General features: G+C 33.2%; 2 protein-coding genes and 1 non-coding gene across 3 annotated transcripts; 2 read left to right on the forward strand and 1 right to left on the reverse strand.

The window, feature by feature from the left end:
* The first annotated feature begins 267 nt into the window (after positions 1–267).
* LOC142623004 (U6 spliceosomal RNA) lies at positions 268–368 on the forward strand. The gene has a single exon (XR_012842030.1). It is a non-coding gene; the product is annotated as a U6 spliceosomal RNA (small nuclear RNA).
* Positions 369–2,237: 1,869 nt separating this feature from the next.
* On the forward strand, positions 2,238–10,001 carry LOC142618456 (uncharacterized protein At4g06598). Its single transcript, XM_075791398.1, has 5 exons — positions 2,238–2,488; positions 4,619–5,354; positions 7,518–7,597; positions 7,708–7,830; positions 9,298–10,001. Exons 2-5 carry the CDS (start codon positions 4,639–4,641, stop codon positions 9,495–9,497), a joined length of 1,119 nt encoding a protein of 372 aa, XP_075647513.1. The 5' UTR covers positions 2,238–2,488; positions 4,619–4,638; the 3' UTR covers positions 9,498–10,001.
* Positions 10,002–12,802: 2,801 nt separating this feature from the next.
* On the reverse strand, positions 12,803–17,125 carry LOC142636507 (COBRA-like protein 6). The gene is made up of 5 exons (XM_075810762.1): positions 17,096–17,125; positions 15,171–15,630; positions 14,464–14,617; positions 13,535–13,812; positions 12,803–13,086 (listed from the first exon to the last, which is right to left on the reverse strand). The coding sequence occupies exons 1-5, from the start codon at positions 17,123–17,125 to the stop codon at positions 12,803–12,805; spliced, it is 1,206 nt and encodes a 401-aa protein (XP_075666877.1).
* Positions 17,126–23,190: the final 6,065 nt, after the last annotated feature.

Here is a 23,190-nt window from a genome sequence, read left to right on the forward strand (position 1 = left end):
TTCTGTACATAATAAGAGTTGCTATAAAATCTCCAACCTGTTCTGAAATTTTGTTATATATATATAGTAGATCAATGTCCTATGCGTAGAGATCACAAGAATCTTCTGTTTTCAATCAATTTGTGTACTCGTTGACATTGTTTTGAGCTTACAGTCATTGCATTGTGGAATGGTTTCCAGTTTCTGCTGGAAGTTGAACTACTTACAGTAATTCTGCCAATAATGCTGATAAATTCACTCTGGTAGAATTCTGATGATTAAGATTAAGTCCCCTAGCAGACATCCTACAAAATTGGAACGATGTAGAGAAGACTAGTATGACCTGTGCAAGGATGACCCGCATGAATAGAGAATTTGGAATCTCTGATGATTAAAGATGGTGTGGCAATTTTCTTCCCTACTCATCTATGCAGCATAATTTTGTACATAAAAGTATTTTGAATGATTGTAAAATTGAAAATGAGATTAAAAGAGCTACAAACAGAGTTGATTTGTCCTTAGTGGGTGTTCATGTCCCAGATGAGTTGGTCACCAACTTTTTACAGGGTGTATAATTGTTTGCTCTCTACCAGACCTGTATATCCGTTGTTGCATGCACATGCAATCCCTTTTCTTCTTTTTCTGGGTGCTAGAAATAGAAACCACTGTGTTCACTAATTATCAGATAAGATCCACCATTACAATAATCATTTTCCCCTCTGCAAAAATTATCTTTCTAACAATGGATTAAATTGAATTAATATCAACCCCCATAATAACTAGTGAATAGTGATAACTCTTTCCCGACTTAGCTTTATGGATGTACATGGACTACTTTAACTTCTTTACAAAAACGATGTTTTGGATGGATTTATATCTTTTTTAAATTAGAAAAAAAGGAAGGTTTTGAAGACATCATCTTTTATGTTTACACTGTTTTAAAAGATAATCCATTGTCAAAACAAATCAAGCTAAAAATGGTTTTTGAAAATAGCTTTCCAGGATGGGAAGCTTCATGTTGTGTGGGCTCTATCTTGAGGACATGTTTTAGAATATAGGTATGGAATTTGTTGTCTTCTTGTGCACTTTATATATGGAGTTGGTTGTCCCAATTTGCACTTTATTTTTATTTGCCTCTCTCTCTCTCTCTCTCCACATCTTTTTATAAATGTCACTCATCATTTATAATCAATAGGCAAGTTGCTCCACATTGCTACACTTTGCGTGTAATTACTTACTAGTCAATTCCTATTAGAAAAATATTCCACCCATTTGCACCTATATATTCTATCCATTAAAAAAAACAAAAAAACAAAAATTCATGAAGTCAAATTAAATTAGCACCCCCCCTCCACCCCCCCAATCTCTCATCACCCCTCACTCTCTTTCTTTTTATTTTTTCCCTCTTCAAAAAATTCCCGATATGATAAAATCTTATAAGCTGGGGTGTCATATAAATCATAAAAACAAACTTGATAATTTATTTATTTATTGGTAAAACTTTTCAACACCAAGGAATTGTCTTTTTTTTTTTAAAAAACTCAAAATTAGACATAAATTGAATAAAACTAAAGTTATGATTTTTAAGATACATATTGGCTATTTAACCTACATATTACACCAAACACAATTTTTTTATAGAAATAATTACAATATGCTGCTAACCCTACCACTCGAATAATTTTCTTCTTAAACTGTCACCCTTTTTCTCTATAAACTCCCAGATACTTAGTTTATGTGAAGGTGTCAATTCAGTTAAAAAACATTTAACACATCAAACATAATTAAAACATGACTCAATTTATTTTCAAAATTAATTTAGCTATAGTCAAACCAAATCTATAATCAAAACCCTCGAAACTTTAGAAAGGTTGCGTTTATTCTTCAAAGAATAAAAAAAAATGATAAAAAATACCTTTACTATAGTTAACACAAGATTATAATTTATAAAAAAATAATTTAAAATATTACAAAGAAGAAAGTTTTGTTGACTTTTAAATAAATAGAAGTATCACTGTCAATGTCATAGCATAAACTCATATATACAAAAAAAGAAAAAGAAAAAAGAAAGTATTTTTCTACATATAAAATTTAATACAACGTGGTATGAATGATAATATAGGATATCATTGGGTAGGGTCCAAATTGTGAATAAACAAATAAATACAACCTTCAGAAACAATTTAAATTTAATTATATATATATTTTTTTATACAATTTTTACATTAATGGTTATTATTAAATTCGATGAATTCCAGCTCCTTATTCAACACACAGTTCAACGACAGAAAGAGAGAGAGAGAGTAGAGAGAGAAACTCAAAACCAAAGCTTCTGAAGAAGAAGAAGAAGAAAGAAAAGAAATATAGCTTCAAACACCAAAATCAAAATTAACAAAAACCCTAAGAGATAGAGAGAGAGAGCTTCGATTTCTATTTCTCATACAACAAATTTTTTTTTTTTTGTTTTCGCATTTCCATTGTGAGATCTCGATTCGTCGTTCCACAACCGGTACGTTTTTTTTTTTTTTTTTTGGATTTGTTTTTTTGAAAAAAAGAAAAAAAAAAGTAAGCGAATTTATATATATATATATATATAAATTCACATTCTGTTTTGTTTTTTTGTTTGTTACGAATATCGAATCTGTTTTCATCTCTGTATGTCAGAGTTCGTTAAATCAGTTCCACATTGCTACAATTCGTTTCGTTGAATCACTGTTTTTTAAAATTTTTTTTTTTTTTTACTATTTTTTTGTTGTTGTTGTTGTTTCAGGTGCTGTGTGCGTTTTCTATTTCTATATTTATATGTTCCCCGTTTGGTTGACGAGAAAATGTAGGAAACCGAAAAACAAAACTGTTTTTTTTTTTTTTTTTTTTTTTTCGAATCTTAGATATTTTTTTTCTTCCCGTTGTTTGGGAACTGAGAAAAGCGAGAAGAAAAAGCTTGTGTCTGAACTTAGCTCAGGGATATGGTATTATTCAACTTTTTTTTTAAGAAAAAAAATTTCTTGTTTGCCAAACAGAAATTAGGGGGTTATTGTTATCTGTCTCTTTAATTTTTCATTTTCTGATTAAATTTATGAACTTGATGATTATTTTGATAGGTTAGCTTCTTAATTAGATTGTAGGATAATTTTTGCTTCGTTGAATTTTGAGTATGAGTTGGTTTGATGAACAAAAAATCAATTGTTTTATTTGTAAATTACACACGTTCATGATTTCTCTTGAACCTGCTACTTCACCCTGTAAGGTGCTAATTGAGGTAGAGCTCTTTGGTATTAGAAAAAAAAAAAAAATTTAAAGACTAGGAATATATATTCCTAGAACAAAATTAAAAAAATTTAAAGACTCTAGGAATATGTATAATGTATTCATGTGTTTGTATATGTATATATATTACTAGAGTCTTCAAATTTTTTTAAGTTGTTTTTCGGTTCAATTGGCATCTCCTCATCTTGTATGAGTAAGGTGAAGAACGATGTCAAGCTCCATTGGGTGCGTGTGTATTAGTAAGTAAGTTATTCCTGCAACCAATAAAGTGTTGTTTGTGCCGGCCCCAAAAAATTGGAATTAAGGTTCTGTTGTTGTATAGCAATGTGCCATACTGCCATAGAAGCTGTAATGCTTCAGTTTTCCTTTCGGCATGATGGAATGACCCTACTTGCCAGGTCTACCTGTTTGAAGTACTTGCCCGATTTTAAAATTATTTTTGGACAAATTGTAGCTGCAAACTTGAATATAGCTGTGGTACAAATCTCCACTACAAAAATCAACATGGCTACATTTTTTAAAATCTAACCGTTGGATTGCATGTTTTTTTTATGTTCTTAACACACATGTTAAATTTTGTGCCAATCAGATGCTATTTACTATTTGATCAATAAACTGATTTTTTATGCATAATTTTAGATTACAAAAACTTGAAATTTAAATATTTGATTGATGACGTAGGTATTAATATTTGATCATTTGGAAATTTTGCAAGTTTGGAGGATGTAAGAAGAAAATGTAATCTAATAGTGGATTTGTTAAAATTCACATTCAATAATGTTAGATGGAACTTTTGTTCATATAACTTATCAATGGATCCTATTTTTGCAATACTGTTTGGATGCAAGTTTGTGGTCAACCTTGACTAATATGTTGAGGATCCATAACCGGCCTCAAAAAATTTAGGACTAAGGCTTTGTTGTTGTTGTTTAGATGCCAGTTTGACACATGGATTAAGTATGCAATTAGTTTCTTATCAGTTCCTTAGGTGTCTTGCTATGCTACCTGGATTTGAGTGTGGTTGTGTGGTGCGGATGCATGTACATGCTTTGGACTTGTTTGCTTTTTAGAAAGTTTTGTTGATTTGAAGTGTTGTATCTAGTAAAAATATCAATTCCATTTTACATATCTATCCTCTGATATTGTTTGATTATAAAAAGTAACTATTTCACCTTCAAGTCTCAGCACTGCCTTTTGGACCTTTTACTTGTTTCTACTTTGTTGGTTAAGATGTTATTGCCAAACAATTAATTGATGAAGAGGCCTCCGCAACAATGTTGCTTGGGATTTTTCCTTTTCTTGCTTAATATTGTTTTTTTGACGTTATATTATCCTTATTTTTATGTCACTTCATTCCATATAATTTTGACAGGGACTGGTTGAGCTTAGGCCATGGCAAATTCCAAGGGGTCATCAAACATCAGAAATTTGATCTACTCAGGAAAACATGCTTTGCTTCCTCCTAAAAGTCCATTTCCTGTTGTTTCCCCCTCATATGTTGATTATGTCCCGGGTCCTGCTGTTGGACCAAAAGCTGCTCAGAAGACTAGAGAGGGACATGCACACCACCAACGAACTTCCTCTGAGAGCCAGCTCATAGAGGAGCAACCTTCTTGGCTTGATGATCTTCTTAATGAACCAGAGACACCTGTACGCAGAGGAGGTCATAGGCGTTCATCAAGTGATTCCTTTGCTTACATAGATGTAGCAAATGCTTCTAACTTTGATTATGCGGCTCAGGATGATTTCAAATATAAAAATATGGTGTCTGTACCTTCTTGGGGATCTCAAGACTTTGATCTTCACAAAGATGTGCAGCATGCTTCATTCTATGCAGATGTCCACTTGGCAAAGCAGAAGAATAGGGCATGGGATTCATCTTTGAATTCTGTGGCTAACCCAAGCAGCCGTTCTGTCAAGGATAACACTGTTCATCAGAGTTCAGGATCACCATGCTCACCACATGAAGCTGATGTGGTTTCATGTACTGCAAGCGAAAAGCAAGATCAAGTCGAATCATGTCCACAAGATCTAAAAGCTACTTCTGATAGAAGGGATTCAAATGCTAAGCCTTCTGCTTCTGAGACAGATACAAAACGCGCTAAACAGTATGTAGCCAATTTAAATGTTCTTTATATTGAAAGATATATTTGATTTACTTTTTATTACTTTTTATCTATATATATTCAATAATTTTGTCATTGAATTATCAATTACGTAAATTTGGTCCCCGAAGTTTCTAAAATGGTTCAATATTACCCTTTCCCTCTTTTCTCTCTTATTAAAAAAAAAAAAAAAATTGACCAATTTTTATGAAATTGCTTTACAAATTGAGTGATTGACCTGTCATTAAAGTGGATTGTAACTAATACAAGATGAAAGAGCTCAAAAGATGCATGATTTGTATGATTTCTGCACTTAACTTTGACAGCATGTATGATTTGTATGATTTTCAAAACTTCTGGGACTAAATTGACACAAAAAAAAAAAAATATTAGGGACAAAATTGAACTGTGACTCATAAATTAGGGATCAAAATAGTTCTTTGGCCTAATATTTTATGGTTCTTGCAAATGAGGTCTAGCTTAACTGGTCTGGCACCTCCTCCCTTGCAAGTGTTAGGTGGAGGGTGAGGTTGTGGGCTCAAGCCCACTAGGTGCATGTGTAGCTTAACAATAAAAAAACTTATGGTTCCTAAATGTTTGTTGTATTGTATTAACTTCATCCAGAATGCAGCTATTGTTGTTTAGAATTATAATTAGCATTGACTAAGTTGTGGTAATGTTTTTTTAAATTTGTGTTTTCTATGATGGGTGAAAGGTGTAAATAGTTTGGTACTTATAGAAAAGTCTGCCACCTTTTGTTTTGTGTTCTTGTAATTGTTATGGGAACTGGACACCAAAGGGTATGGATGCGATGGCGTTAAAGGATAAATTTCTGGCCTATTCTTAACTACTGTGAAGTTCCAGTTGCATCCCATATATGCATATGGGAATGGCAGGTGAAGAACAGGATATTGGAACATAAGATTCATGAGACCCTTGCAAGTTTGGGAGGTAGAGTCAGTTGATAACTTTTTTGTTTTATTACACACTATTTTCCCATCGGGTGGAGGTGAATATAGCATGTATTAGAGCTTTCTAAGAAAGAAAGGTTTGAGGTTAGTTCATTCTAGAGGCTCTTGGAAAGTTTTTAATGGTTGAATTTCCATGGAAGAATATCTGGTGTCAAAAGTAGCGGTTTTTGGTGGACAATTGCTTTGGGTAAGATTTTGACAATTGACAACTTGAGGAAAAACAAAAAAGAGAAGTCATTATGGACAGATATTGCATGTACTAGGATTGTGGTAAGACTGTAAACTATCTCCTATTACATTGTGCCATATCAAGACACTTTTGGCCATTAGCTTTGTCTTTATTTTGGGTGTGTTGGGTGATGCCTCAGATTGTGATGGAAGAATTTGCTAGTTGGAAGGGGAGATTTTTAGAATCCATTTGGTGGGCAGTTTAAAACCTCATATTTTCAAGGTACAACTTTTTAAAACCCCCAGTTTTTTCTACATACAGCCTTTTCAAACATCCCATTTTCTTGAAAAATAAGTTGTGCCAAATGGGCACTTAGTTGTGAAGAGAGTGGTGTGATATGGCTACAATTTATCTTTATATAATGTGGAAAACTCGGGAAAAGAGTAGTAACTGCATTTTTAACTGTGTGGAGCTCAGTGGAAGCTCACTGAAAATTATTTCCTTTGCTCAATATTCAACTGGCTGTGCGCTTTGAGCAGTATACATTCCGATTCTTTGTTGGAATTTTTTTATTTGTTTAAATTTTGGCTGTAAATCTTGAGAGGATGTAGCATGTTCATCCTGTGTACTTATTCAATTGTCTTCTAAAAAAATGATTATTTCTTTTTGTAAAAAAAAAAAAAAGATAAGAGATATGTTGGTTGAAATTGTTTATCCATACACCCACATGTTTTTTCTCTACTTCTGAAGCTTTGCTTGGAACATGGGTGCACAATATTTATATTCATAGTTTGTGCATGACTGTTTCTTAAGTTGGGACATACAACTATCTTTTGTTTTATGTTTCATTGATGTTACTTTTGCTAATAAACAATCTAATCGGGTATTTGTAATTTTAAGGATCTTTTAACAACAATGGAATTGATATATATTTATAGGATAAAATGCATGCAAAAGAGAAAGAAAAAGTTGCTGTATCTGGAAGGGGTTTATGTATCATTAAATGTGAATTGCTATTTGGTGCAGGCAATTTGCTCAACGCTCACGGGTTCGGAAGCTTCAATACATTGCTGAGCTTGAAAGGAATGTGCAAGCTCTACAGGCAAGTATCAGCAGAAGTTGAAATACTACATAAAATTGATTTGGTGTTTAAGTGGACTTTGTGCTGTACTAAAGAGTTGAAATCTTACTTCTCTACGTTTTACTTTACAGGCAGAAGGGTCTGAAGCTTCAGCTGAACTTGAATTTCTCAACCAGCAGAATCTTATTTTGAGCATGGAGAACAAAGCCCTTAAGCAGCGATTAGATAATTTAGCCCAGGAGCAGCTTATCAAATACTGTAAGCTTGATATTACATCCTTATCCGACTCATTTGTTGCTTGCATACAGATATTGGTTTTAATTACTTGAAATTATTTCCATTTTTAGCTTTCTTCACTCTTCCTTCTTTAGGGCTTTCACCTATATTCTTCCTTTGCACTAGTTTTGTACCCTTTAGCACCTTTTAATAAAAATGTATTTTCTATTTATGAGGTCAATGGCCAATGGGAATGTTGGCATTTATGAGTGTTAAAAATGAGTATTTACATATTAGATGTTCAATTTGAAGCAGAAGCATAGGGTGAGGAGACATGACCCAAACCAAACTTAGGACTTGATACGTAAGTGCAGTTTGAGGAGAATTAGAAACCTAAAACATATGGGAAAGTAATGTTGAAAGTTATGCTTATTTTATAAAACGGCAAGGAGGGCCAACAGATTTTGGGCAAAAGCAAAAAAGACCAATGGTGGTGCACATCTAGGCGTTGAATGAATCCCAAAAAATGGGCAAGGAGGTTAAAATGTTGTCAGAGATTAGGAGTTCTAAGGCAGGTTGCACTTTCCAAAATTTCCAGTTTGACTCTTTTTTTTTTTTTAATTAAAACTAAAATTGCAAGTTTCATTTCAATGACAAGCATGAGTATGAGTTGAGCATGCCTTTGATCTACCTGTATTGATTTCTGTCTATCAGTTAGATCCTAGCCATGTCATTCTGTATGCTTTTTAGACAACAGGTGGAAATGTTGTTCTAGGCATAGGAAGTAACAATTAATTTCTTCTGTCTATGTTGATGGGTTTGGCAACAATCAGAAGAATATGTTAGACTGATGGATAATTAAATAAAATATGCAAAAATAATAATTATTTAACAGTAGCTTTCCATAAAATCTGAATGTGAATTTCTAGCTTTGATATATTACACTACTTATTAAAAGCTTTTATCTGGCATGCTATGCTCCTTTTTGCTGGCTATGATGTTGCATTCTAGTTTTGCTATGCTACTTTATACTGGTTAGATGACTTGCCGAATGTGGTGGACCTGCTATACTGCATTTGGAATTGGGTTACTAATAGACAACCATGTTGTATGACTTACTTTTCTTTAATTTTTTCAAGAAGAAACATTTAGCACTTGGCAGACTTGTCATGCTATCTTTTACTGGTTATAATTTGCATTTTTTAAACCGCCAATAAGTAAGCTTGTGTTGATGAAATTAATCCACAAAACAAGCAGTCCCCGGGAAATTGATTTTCTCAGAGCATAGGTCTCCTTTTGGATGGATTGGATCCCTCCGAAATTTTCAGGGTAAATTTTGTACCAACACATCAACAGTGTATCAATTAACCCTGAAAGGCAATTCAAAGATTAAAAGACCAATTTATCCAGAAGGAGATCACTGATCTGTTATGTCATGGGCAGCAAATTGTTACATATATACATGCTATTTTCACGGAAAGAGACTAAACTGTGGTATACCATGTTCAGTGGAGCAAGAAGTATTGGAGAGGGAGATTGGGAGGCTACGAACCTTGTATCAGCAGCAGCAACAGCCACAACAGCAGCCATCTTCTAGCCATCGACGCTCTAAAAGCAGGGACCTAGACTCCCAATTTGCTAATCTCTCTTTGAAACACAAGGATGCCAATTCAGGCCGTGATCCTGTGACTGGTCCACTCCGCATTTAGATTTGTGATCGGTCCAGAACTGTCTATTTCTCCCCTTCTCTTCCTCAATTGGCATTGCCACATCTATGACCAAAATTGTTGTTTCCCTTGTGCGGGATAAAGCAGAGTTCCAATCTTGGTGACCTCTCTCTGGCAGCTTTGTGCGTTTTGATTTTTCACCATTTTATTCTCTTTCCCGTTTGCTAAGCTAATATCTTTATGTGCACCTGGTAGTCATCGCCAGAAAGTTATTCAATTTCTAGCAGGTGACTTATCGGAGGTGGTAACTGAAAACAGATCTGATGATTCGGTCTGTCCTGTCCTGTATGTTTCAGAGATTATTATAATCATGAAAGTTGTATGCTCCATTTTTTTACCCATTAAAGTTTCCACTGTTGAGGAATTCAACCTAGTTCAAAGATGTTTAGGGCTGTTTGAATGTGCATTACTTTCAATGCATTGTGGTAAGAAAATGTGTACTTGTAACATGCTTTTAATGAAATCCATGTTTATTCTTTGGGGTTTTGTTTTTGTATGATGAGAAAATTATTCAGTTGAAGTTTCCACAATTTGTGGAATTCAACTTTGTGCAAAGATAGTGCTGTTTGGATGTGCATTACTTTTACTCTGCATAGTCTGCTTTGTGGTAAGTCAATTGTGTACTTGTAATCTGATTTAAATGAAATCCATGCTTACACTTCTTGGGTTTTGTTTTAGTATGATGAGAACATAAATCAGTTGAATTTTCATTTGGCTGGTTGTCGATCCTCTATTTTTTCCACTCCACCCCTCCCCTTGAAAAAGTATTTGATACTGAATCAAATGGTATCACATTATCAATATCAAAATTTAATAAATAAGAGACATGTATGCAAAAGTATCTACTTATTAACACGTATTTTATTTCTTAATGAGATAGTTTATTTTGAACTTGTGCTAGGTCTAGTGTACTTAGTGTATTGGACCGTTGAGATGGTGACACGTATCTACTTTTAGCCATATATCATCTTCTTAACAGGTTCAGTTAACTAGATCCAAGCCTTACCTCTTTATTTTTAGAAAGAAGTTTCTTACTTATTAGACTTTGATAATGCTTACGTTGAATTATTTGATACCAAATAGCTCTCGCACACTTCTAGTGTGTTAGATAATACACGCACACCTGGAAACTAGATACTTATTTATTTTAATTGTTATTTATATTATTGAAAAGGGTCCTACAGGCAGATTAGACAGAATTCCGAGGGTGAATGATTTAAAGATATGGGGGGTTGTTGGGAAATAACATATGATGTCGGTTGAGCAGGTGACAAAAGTCTTGTCCCTAAATTGCTACATACTTAATGCAGTGCTGGGTCTGGGTGGCATCCACTACATCACCATTAATAAATATGGAGAATTTTTTAATGTCCCCAACATATCCTTGCTGGCCGATTTTCCAAACTATTTATACTGTCAATGCATTTATAAAGCCAGCTTGTGAGGTTTTTTTATTTTCTTCTTTCTTTTTAGGGAAAAAAAGAAAGAAAAGAAAAGTCAAATTCAATTAGTAGCAGATAATTTGACACGTTCTGATAAATGTTGAAAGCTTTGTATAATCGTATGCCCTACGAAAATAATGGCTTTAATGGACTAATTGGTACAGTTTAAATTTTCATACCTCAACTATCAAATTATTTCAAGAGGAAATGGCTAAATAACTTTAATTTTTAAACTATGTAACCAAATAATTATCTTTTCAAATTATCTAGCAAAATATCACTATTGTGGAACTTACATTGTTAATGTCAAGTTTTGGAACTCGACATTAGCAATATTGAGTTTTATGCATATTTTTAAGTGAAATTTCACATTAGAAATGTTGAGTTCTAAGCAACAATTTAAAAATAAATTAAGTGGCAAAATACGCATGGAACTCGACATTCCAAATGTCGAGTTTTGCCTGAAACTTGACATCAATAATGTCGAGTTTCAAAATAGTAGTATTTTGCTGCATAATTTGAAAAATGGGCAATTTGACTATATAGTTTAAAAATTAAAACTATTTAGCCATTTTTGCCATTATTTCAGCATCATTTTTTTTTGTATGTATCTTCTTTAACTTTGGTGATTGATTTTAATGCTTGGAATATGCTCGCTTTGCTTTGTCTTACTCCGAATCTAATATTTAAAGACAACCACAACTACAAAGACGGACGATAAAAAATTGAAAAGTCCCTTCAACTTTCTCTTTTCTTTTGGAGCAATGAGCATATATCTTTTTCACTTGTCTAAGTTGTCTTAATCTGCAATAGTCTCCGATGAAAAAGAAATTGTTAAACGCTATCTAAATCGTCAAAAAAGAATATAGGAGTCTAAAAGGAGTGTAGGACACTGCAATGGTTTTGGAAAATTGCTCTTGTATTGCCAATTTGCCATTCCTTTTACCCAGTTTATCAACTATTATCTGTTGTATTGGTTTGCAAATCATTATTTTAAAAGGTCTTGTTAATGGTGCTTTTTGGCAATTTTTAATAAACAATTTTAGGAAAGTTTTGATATCATTTTCATTAAAAATATAAAAAGTCGTCAAAATATTAATTATATTTTCTTTTATTTTCCTAGAAAAAAAATTTTAAAAATATTTCCTAAACCTATATTCTGAAGACATCTGTAAATTTTTTCCTATTAAATGATGATTATCAACCACCCACTTGTTAGGTCTAGGGGGTGGGGAACGGGGTTCAAGTAGTTGTGTAGGATTTTTAGCATAATTTTTATAAAAAAAAAATCATTATTTAAATGGTTTGGTAGCATTAGGAAATTTGCTAAGCAGTGAATGCCCCACAGGACTTGCTATGTTTTACTCCACTTAGGAAATTTGCTAGTGTTTAAAACTTTGAATTCACCAATTCAGTACCACTTTTCTGTTTTTTTCCAAGATTAGTAACCTAATTCACCCACCTTTAAACAGCAGCAATCATGTCAGGAACATTCTAAAGTAATTTACTAATTTGTACTCCATCCTAGAAAACTAGAATTATCTTTTAAGGAGTAAATGTAAATGAAAATCACTCATATAGTTCAGAGAATTCTGTGTTGTTTCCAAGAGGACAAGTGGATTGGTGAATCAGAAATCTACTTGTATACAATATAATCACAAACTAATTATATCTGTTTGTTAATATTGCTATTCTTCAATGATAAATCATACCATGTCTACTTGATATCAGATTTTTGGTTTCAAAATTATGAACTAAAGTGATACATTAGGAAATAAATATATATATATATATATATATATTTATAATTATAAGTCCTAATCTCTAATGCAAGACACCTATAGTTCAAAGCACCAGTAATATAAGTAAAAACAAAGAGAAGAAAATAAGGGAAGGCTTTTCTGTGACACTATGACCACTGTTAGGGAGCCTAGGGTATTCATCTGGAGGAGGCATGACACATTCATCACCATTAAAAGAAATTTTTCTTGGGAAAGTCCATCCTTCTCTGAAAGTAAAAATACTTGGATCTTTGTTTAGTAGCATCTCAGTTTGTACATTTCCACTTGGTCCTGATTGAAGTAACATGTCATTGTAGTACTTAATCCCCCAAAACATCCCTGTGTCATCTGTAAAAATATACCAAAAGACTTAATTATGGTAAGGGAAAAGGGAGGGGGAGAAAGTAAAACAAATACAATAACTGGGTCACTAAATATAATGTTGGTTCCTAAACTTTAGCACATGAATAATTCTAGTCCTCGAAGTTTAAAGTGATGTCTTTTAGTTTTAGTCATTAGCAAAATTAAAAGTGATTGCTTTTAGTCCCTAACAAACTTAAAATGATTAAAGGGAACTTTTTAGTCTATAACAAACTTAAAGTGACCCCTTTAGTCCCTATTGTATCTAATGGAGAGATCACACATCATTTTTTAGTTTGGCAATGTCATCTAAGGGACTAAAAGTGATCACTTTAAACTTCAAGAACTAAAATCGCTCATGGCCTAAAGTTTAGGGACCGTGTGAATTTAAGATATAATAATAAATTAATAATGGTATGGTTTTGGTTTGACTTACTAATGCTTCCATACGGATTAAGGGGCAGATAGTTGAAGCTGAAAATCTGAGTGACATTTCTCAAGTTGGGGTGTAATACCACCAAGTTCCACTGGGAATAGTTTTTAACAAAATTAAGATTTGTGATAGTGATTTTTACTCGCCAGTACTCTCTGTAACTTTCTTTCACATGCCAGTGCACCTTTATGGGGCACATGTGTTTAGAACACCTCACCAAAGGTTGTGGTTCTTCATCATTTGCATGTCGTAGCTCCAGCAAGGGAGGAGTTTTATCAGACCTGCGATTTTTGGGACAAAATGGAAACAGATACTTTGAAAATGAAGGAAGAGAAGGTAGTATAATAAAAGACATAAGAAGTTAAGGTGCTTGGAAGCAACTTGAAGAAAAGACACTTGAAAAGTTGAAATTATCACTGAACAAATCATGTTTCACGTTTCCAAATTGATAATATAACTACTAGACCAAATAGGAGGGGAAGAAAAAAAAACTATTGCACTTTACTCCCCTAAACTATTGAGTTGAGTTCAGTACACCACAAAACAATAAAATCAAGCAACCAAGATTGATTGATAATAAGTAAAATGCCCCTACCCTTAACAATTTTCGTTAAAATTTTGAAATTTACGAAAATTGTTAATAACAAGAGGTATTTTGCTAATTACCAATTATTAGGGGTGACAATGCTCAACTTCATAGTTTAGAGGGGGATTAAATTTGACCCCATAGTTTAGGGAGGGGTGGGAAAATTGCAATTAACCCAAAGAACTATTTGAATCTCTTCCCCTTCTCTCAATCAGATTGCTTAGGAACTATATTACCAAAATAATATAAAGTTAATACAGATATGTTAGTTTTGCCTTGTTCAACTTCTATAGAAGTTGTTTCCAAGCACAAGAAGAAATATACTAGAAAGAGAAAGAGGGTTTACTTTACACATTTTGTTCCACCTAGTCCTTCGCAATTACAGCTGCACTGGGGGCAAGGAACAATGGTACTATTGTAGAATGCAGATAAGGAAACACAACATTTTGGAGTAAGTGATGCTTGAAATTGCGAGTAAATACAGGTTACATTCCATGTCTCTAGCATAAACCCAAACAAGTATGTCATGAACAAAGTAGAGCATCATTAAACCATACAATATAATCTCAAATAATATAGCAATTTCAGAAATTACTTATCAATGATAGTACCTACACATCCTTCAATCAACATACTTGAATTCATTTTGACTGATAAAGAAAAGGAAAGGGAGCATTGGTATTGGCTGTTGCAGTCTTGCAGATACCATTATCATAGTGTATTGTAAAGAAGATGTGCAAGACAACAAGCCTAAAAATTTAAATAAATAAAAAAAGACTCGGTTTTGTCTGGAAAATATTTTCCAGGATTAATAGATTTGGTATTCAATAGAAATTTTTTTTCCAGGATTCAGTAACTGATTGGAGGAGAATGTGATTATCATTTCCACCAAAGGCAATGAAAATGATGTGCCTATTTGGTGAAACAGTTTCAAGCTGCAATATTTTTACGTACAATTTTTTAAACTTCAATTTTTTCTACATTCAACTTTTTCAATCAACTTGATTTACAAAAAAAGTTACAAGAAATTTTTTTAGAAAATTCAATACTTACCAAGAGCTTGAGTTGATCGATGGCCTCCATCTGCCTTGAACTTGCTTGGTGGAACTTTGAATGGATCTCCACAAGTATATCCAGGAACACCAAGGTTGAAATTTAAAGGCATGAAGAAGCTATTGTCTGTATTGTTAATAGTATCTTTATTAACATTCATCCCAAAAGCAGCACCATACATAGTTTGGTCTTGTGTAATAGAGGTTAGCACCCCTCCCTTGCAGCAATTGTTAAATTGCTTGTTATATGGAGCTCCTGGCATGAGATCAACAATCACCGGTTGCTTCTCACAACAATGTGGAAGTACTCCACCCTTAAACCTAGAGCAATTTCCTTGCTCTGTGGCCTCCGCCCCCCACATATCCCATATTGCCTCGTCGCTTATCCACGCCCAACTCAATTTCCAACCAGGCCGGTCCACATGCCGGAATAATTGGAAGTTGTAGAGTGATACCCTTACCTAGAAATGTGGAAACTAAAATAGTTACATATGAGCCAATCACCTCTCTTAAACCCCATAGAGTGGGAGCATAGTGCACTAGGCTTGACCTTTTACATAGGAACCCAAAAAAAAAAAAATGGTGTTTTGGTGCACATTCTGTTGATGCAAGAAAAAAATTTGAGAAATATGGAGTATGCTTTTCAAATACTCAACATCTTAGCAAAACAAAGTTCCATCACATACAAAATCAAATAAAAGCTAGGACAAATAACAAACCAACCAAATATATAATCTACGTAGCTATATAGTGTGATGACATTATAGATATGGTATTCACATTCTCCTCCAATCACATAATTCAACAACTAGTTAAGGCCTATTAAAAAAAATTTAACTTAAGTTCATGCACTTTTTGGAGTAAAAGAGGAAGAAATGGTTTAAGGTGAAGCCTTAGCATGGCAAGAAACCACTAAAATGGTGCCAACAATCCTAGCTTGCTGAGATTGCTCAACAAGTTTGAATTAACACTTGTCCCTAAACGAAGCTCGCAATTGGAGATGTCTTTTAGTCCAATTTCTTGAATGTTGATGCAGATTGGATGAGCAAGCATACTACAATTTTTAATATTTTATGTAATTTTCAGAATTCTAGATTTTAATGTTTTCCTAATCGGATTAGGGCCCAAATATAGTAAGATATCAATGAAAATCTCTCCCTATTTTTATGAGAATTGCTAGTGCTACAAAAAATTTCACAATTTTTGCCATGTGAGTAATGGAAAAATATTAGTGGGTCTATGAGGGTCCACATCTCCACCACTCTGCCATGTGAGTAGTGGAGAAATATTAGTGGGTCTATGATGGCCCACATCTCCACCACTCACAATTCACCACATGACAAATTATGATAAAAATTGTGAAACTTTTTTGGCATTAGCATTTCTCTATTTTTATTGGTAATCAAGTTTATGGTACCTTTATACAGGACTATAGCATGAAAATAAATTTTTTGGTTGAATTTTATAAAATACTTAATATGGAATTTTCTTCTCCCTTGTATACTAGCCTGAAGTAAGAATTAAAAAAAAAAAAAATACTCATGGCATGTGGATTTAGGAAAAAAAGCCTAATGAAATCTCTTACTGCCCTCAACATTCAAACTAAATTATAAATTCAAATTCAAATTCAAAACAAAATCTCAAAAATAAATTTAGTTTTTTTTTTTTTTTTTACAAGATAGAATTTCTATTCTAGCTTAATCTAAGTGTATATGTGTGTGAAGCTTCCTCTTGGAGACTTAAACCCCGTCCCTTGCCCCTACACTCCACAAACATTTATACTTATAGAGTGACCACCGCACCAAGGGAGAGTGGTGGTATAACTTCAGCTCCAACATGTCATAATATAACTTGACAAAAAAATAATAATCATATAATTTTGCTTTTAAAAAAAAAAAAAATAATAATAATAACAAAAGCTACTACACAATCTGATCTTAGCCAGTAAGCAAACATTTTTTCTTTAATAAGCATTAATTTTGAAATGATGCATTTCTTTTCAGCGTATACGTAACATATTGGTTCATTTGTATGTAAATTTGTTATTTTTCAAGTTAGTGATTTTAAACATATGATGTCTTTAAGTTCATTTTAACGTCATTATGTCAGGGTTAAATGCTCAGGGTGAGGAACAAGCACTATGGTACAGTTTAGTTTTTTGATATAAGTTTTGAAGATTACTCTATGGAGGAGGATCAAGGCTTAGACTACAAAACTGTATGGTCTAAACAGTGCTGAAATTTTCAGTAGACACAATTTTCTAGTTTAAGAGAGTTTGGCTAGAGCTGTAAGATAAGGAAAAATTGAATTATGTGTGACAGTAACACTACCTGTTAGTCATTTCAATATGACTTCAAAGACTAATATGTTACAGGCACAATTTGCTGGCTTAAGAGGGTTTGGTAGGAGTTGTAAGAAAAGAAATTGAAAATGAAGTATATGTGACAGTAACACTACCTGTTGGTCATATCCAATATGACCTCACTTACTTAAATTTATTCAATGTGAGTTTAATCTTTGTGCAATTAGGGTCATGAGAGAATTTGTAGAACAAGCTTCTTTATTTTTTATTCTATATTTTTTTTTTGGATTTAGGTTTCATGTAAGGTATATATTTTGTCTAATAGATGTTTGTTATACTCCCCTTGGCATATTTTTAAATTGGTACAAACTGTTGAAACATAAACTATATAGGACCTATAATACTTTTCAAAGTTGCTGTGTCAAGGCCTTAGGCCTTCACTTGGTATCAATTTGGTGGGCAGCAGGTGTTTGTTGAAAGTTGTGAGTATTGGCACTTGGCAGCTAAGTGGTTTGTAAATGTTGTAAGTGGAACCTAAGTTTAATCAAGCACCGTGGTCTGCTCTTTTGGTTCTTTGGGTGTCTCTTCAAGTCTTAATCCTTTGTTGACACACTCTTGCACTTTTGTTCTTAAGAGATGGTTTGTCTCTGCCTCTCTTTCTATATTGCATTCTGTAGGAATTTTGTTTCATTCATGATTTCTCCATCTCCATCTAAATGATTTTTAGTTTTGATATTTGGCTCAAATGGTTATGATTGGTAGGAATAATTGTATTTGGTGAGTGATTTTTACTTGAAATTTCACTTTCAACTTTTAATTACAATTGCATTTTTGGTTCATTTTATTGGTTTCTTTTTATTTTAAACTATTTCTGTTAATAATATTATACTCAATCCATCTTTATTTAATCATCCTATTGTTTGAGACTTACTGTTAAAGAAAGCACACAAATTTGAAATTCATACTTAAATTTAAGACCCTTGATAGGAAAAAATTATATTGGTTTAACTAATCATTAGCTTTTAGCTTTATCATTTGAGTTCTTTAAACAAAATAGTATTTTTCACGGCAGGAAATAGTTTTTTTTTTTTCCCGCGCATTGTGCGGGTTTGCATCTAGTTTTAATAATGGCTTATGTCCATTGAAAGAAGATGGTGATGTTAGTAATGTGTTAATTAAATTTTATATTATAATAATGCCTCTTGCATATATGTATGTGAATTATATTTTATTAATTTATTAATTAAATGTAATATTTTAGTAATGCATTTATATGTGTGTGCAGGGCTTTGAATATGGATCAACCATTTGATATGTCTATACATCATGGAGGGGTATTCATTAAACATAGTGATACACATGTTGAATATGCTCTAGGGAATGAATCAAGGGTCTCAGATGTTGATCTTGACACTTTTGTTGTTTTTGATATGCCTAAGTATGCCAAAGATCTTGGTGTTACAAATGTAGCAGAATTTTTTTATTGAATTCCTCATATGGAACTTCATAATGGCCTATTTCTATTGAAAAAAGATGTTGATGTTAGGGTTGTATGTGACTGGTTAGAATTTGCACCTGAAAGGTTAATACACATATATGTGAAGCATGTTGAACAAGCTGTTAAGGAAAAAGTTGATGAAGATCAAGGTAATGAAGGTGATGATGGGCATAAGTTTCATATAGAAGTTGATGAAGGAGTTGGAGTAGATGACAATTTTTTTTTTTTTTTTTTATGAGAACTATGCTGATGATTTGGTAAGTGACAGTGAATTTGTTAGATATGAAAGATCATCCTCTCCCATTGACCCATCTACTTACATTGCTCCATCCGTTCACACTTTTTAAACCACTGCCTATGACCAATCAAACGTAAACCTTTATGAGCAAAACACATCAAATTGAGTACCCATTTGCTTTAGTGATGAGGAGCATAATATAAAAAGTGGGGAAAGTGATTATGGGCACTCTGACGTTTTGTGCACACCTGTCAACTCTGAGGATGATGAAGAGCACTCGAAGTACATTGAATTTAGAGCTGAAGTGGATATGTCCGACCTCGTTTTTTAGAAAGGGATGCTTTTAGTGACTATAAGGAGCTTAAGAGGGCTGTGCATTCTTATAGAATCAAGCACGGATATCCATTGTTAAATGTTAAGAATGAGTCTCGCAATGTGAGTTACAAATGTGAGAATTGTGAGTGGTATATTTATGCTTGATGGGACTGTGAAGAAAACTCTTTGCTTGTGAAAACCTATTGGGAAAAACATACATGTTATAGGGCTTTTCATAGTGGATCTGCAAGGTGGATTGCAGTTGCATGGCTAGAGGTGTTTAGAGGGAGACCCAACATCAAAAGTACTGAGATAAAGGAAAGTATAAAAAATCAGTTTCAAGTAGACATTTCCCTGGACAAAGCCTTTAGGGCTAGGCAAATTGCATTGGAAACGCTTAAAGGAAGGTTTGCCTACCAGTTTGAAAGAGTTAGAGATTATTGTGAAGAGTTGAGAGTTTCTAATCCGGGCACTACAGCCAAAATTAATCTACGCACACCCACATTGCACTTCAAGAGAATGTATGTGTCTAGCTCCTTGTAGAACCGGATTTTTGGAGGAATGTAGGCCAATTATTAGTCTTGACGCTCGTCATTTAAGAGATTTTTTGAAGGGGCAACTGTTGGCGTTGGGATTGATGGGAATGACGAGATGTACCAAATAGCATTTGTTGTTTGTGAGGTTGAGACCAAGGACAGTTGGTCATGGTTTCTAAAGTTGTTGTTAGTTGATATTGGTCTTGTGAGGGAATGTGGCTAAACCTTTAGTTCTGACCAACAGAAGGTATGTGTTCCTTTTTTGTGTAAGTTTAATGTTGTATTTATTGTATATATATAAATTTACATTTAGTGTTCAAATTATTTAATATCTACGTAATAACCTCTTTTTTTATAATGTAGGGCTTACTTCCTACTCTTGCAACAGTTGCTCTTGAAGCACATATAGAGTTCTGTGTTAGGCATTTATATGCCAACTTCAAGAAGAAGCATAAGGGTAAACTATGAAGGATTTATTGTGGGCAGCAGCAAGAGAGACCACTAGATCTGGGTTTGAGGCAAAGATGGAGATCATGAGAAATGTAGATGTCAATGCTTATGGGCATTTAATAGGTATTGACTGTGCACATTGGAGTAGATATGCTTTTAGTACTTGGCCTAAGTGTGACATGTTGAACAACCTTTGTGAGTCATTTAAATCCAAAATAATTGATGCTAGGGATAAGTCCATATTGACCATATGTGAGATGATTAGGAGGTATCTTATGAAAATGATCCCAAGAAATAGGGATACAATGTTGAAGAAGTCTGGCCCAATTTGTCTTAGGATTTAAGATAAATTAGAAGTTAACAAGGAAGCGACTAGGGATTGCACATCTACATGATTTGGTGGATCAAAGTTTGAAGTGCATTTTAAGGGAAAGCAGTTTGTAGTTGATCTAGATAGCATACATGTGCTTGTTACAGATGGGATTTAACAAGCATCCCTTGTAAGGAAAGAGAAAGCAAACCACAGCTATGAATCCCCAACAAATCCAAATCTAACAATGACAAGAATAAGCGAAATCTAAAAAGAGAGAGAAATAGAGCTAGAGAGAAGAAAAAGAGTCTCATTGTGGCCGCCATTGTGGCCTCTATTGTAGATTTACGATGGGTCTCTACCTTGCAAGCTAGGAGGGAGTTGCTTCCTTCATGGGTTATTAGTTTTGGTTTGGAATTTTAGAAATAGGATGAAAAAGTGTAGTTTATGATTAGATTTTTTGTGTTTTAGGATTGTGGAAAACGCCAGCATTTTACTGTGATAGGTAAGTTTTTATTATTAGTTGAAACTATGTCGTTTTGGGGCCTATTTGGCAATATATATATATATATATACCATACTTGAGCCATGTTAATTTGCACAACACGTGGAACTGTGCAAACTATCCTAGAAAAAGATTCTTCCCGGCAGAGGTGATCATTCATAATGTTTTTGAATTCACTAGGAGCATTTTTTAGACCAAAGGGCATAACATTCCACTCATAGTGACCAAAGGGTGTGGTAAAAGCAGTTTTATACCTATCCTTCTCACTAACCTGAACTTGCCAAAATCCAGATTTCATATCAAATTTGGAAAATATGACAGCATCACTCAGCCGATGAACAAGATCATTTTTATTGGGGATAGGGTACCTGATCCACTCTAAGACTTTGTTTAAAGGTTTGTAGTTAATCACAAGTCGAGGGGTACCTCTCTCAAGTTCAGCATTTTTCTGGACATAGAAAGCTGCATAAGACCAAGGAGACTTGCTGTTTCTAATAAGTTTTTTCTTGAGCAAATCATTGATCTCTTTTTTACAAAATTCAACAGTTTCAGCATTCATTTGAATAGGACGAGCTTTAGTAGGAATATTCTTCTCATTAAAATCTTTGGCATAAGGCAAGTTAACAATGTGTTTCTTTCTGTGCCAAAAAGCATTAGGAATTTCAGAACAAACATCACTTATTAATATTTTTTGAAAATTAACAATTTTGGATTGAAGCAATTTATCAGAAATTTGTTCAACAATTTTCTTGTACCTAACTTCTTGTTGAAGGGAGTTGAGGTGTTTGACTTTAGCATGGATCAAATTAACAGTATCAAGAGTTTCATGCTTATCACAAAATTTGAATTTTACTTTTTGTCCAAAGGGATCAGTAGTGATTCCATCATCCTCAGTAAGGAAAGGATACAAAGAATTAATAAAAGGCAAACCAAGAATTACTTTATCAGTCATGTTCTTAACAAGTACAGAGGGGATCTTAAAGCAAACATTATCATGGCAAACATGAGCATTATTTAATTCATATTTTATTTTCATTTTAGTTCCATTAGCAGAAACTAATCTTTCAGTAGATTTTTCAAAATATTTAGAAGGAATCAGTCATTCTTGAATACAATTAACATCAGCACCAGAATCAATCATAGCAACAACATCAAAAGCATAATCATGAGCAACAACAATTTTGACTTTAGTGTACCATTTGGGCAGCATATGTTTAACAAGAGACAATTGATTATCAATCAAATTAATCAAAGTACGATCAAAAACATTACCAGAAGGAGAACTTGTTGATCGGATTCATCTCCGTCCTTTTGCTCATCATCATCAGATTGGTGCTTATCCATAGTTTTATCAATTTTTAGAATTAACAATTCTTGTTTAAGATGATCATTATCATGTTTAATAGTTTTAACATCATTTTTTAATTGGATTATTTCTTGTTTAACAGTTTTTATCTCATGTTGAAGATCATTAACAGTTATCTCTTTTGATTTATTTTTATTAAATCTTTTCAGAGTTTCTTCAAAACTTATCGTAGAATTAAGTCTTTTAACCTTATCTTCTTTTGTTAAGTTTTTCAAAAACTTATCAAGATAATCATTCTGCAAATTAGGATCTTCAATCTTACTTATCATTGTCAATAGTAAATCATCATTCTCTTTACTTTTGGTTAACATTTTAACATATTTAATCACATTACAACAAGAATCTCTACAGCCAAGTTTAATATTAGGAGATTTAGAAACATCACTACGGGAGTGATAATCAGAATCAAATGAGGAGGAAAAATCCTCTTCAAAGGAATCAGTTGAAGCAGCAGATTCAAGAATCTGAAATAATTCATTTTGATCATTATTGTTAATGTTC

The sequence above is a fragment of the Castanea sativa genome, chromosome 1, assembly GCF_040712315.1.
Source record: "Castanea sativa cultivar Marrone di Chiusa Pesio chromosome 1, ASM4071231v1".
In the NCBI taxonomy this organism is placed as follows: domain Eukaryota; kingdom Viridiplantae; phylum Streptophyta; class Magnoliopsida; order Fagales; family Fagaceae; genus Castanea; species Castanea sativa.

Coding starts and splice junctions, on each gene's coding strand:
- LOC142618456 (XM_075791398.1), top strand. CDS start 4,639: ATGGCAAATTCCAAGGGGTCATCAAACATCAGAAATTTGATCTACTCA. Junction 5,355..7,517: donor GATACAAAACGCGCTAAACA/GTATGTAGCCAA, acceptor TATTTGGTGCAG/GCAATTTGCTCAACGCTCAC. Junction 7,598..7,707: donor TGTGCAAGCTCTACAGGCAA/GTATCAGCAGAA, acceptor CTTTACAGGCAG/AAGGGTCTGAAGCTTCAGCT.
- LOC142636507 (XM_075810762.1), bottom strand. CDS start 17,125: ATGTTTGCTTACTGGCTAAGATCAGATTGT. Junction 15,631..17,095: donor ACTGGCTAAGATCAGATTGT/GTAGTAGCTTTT, acceptor CCACATTTCTAG/GTAAGGGTATCACTCTACAA. Junction 13,813..14,463: donor GGTGGAACAAAATGTGTAAA/GTAAACCCTCTT, acceptor CAAAAATCGCAG/GTCTGATAAAACTCCTCCCT.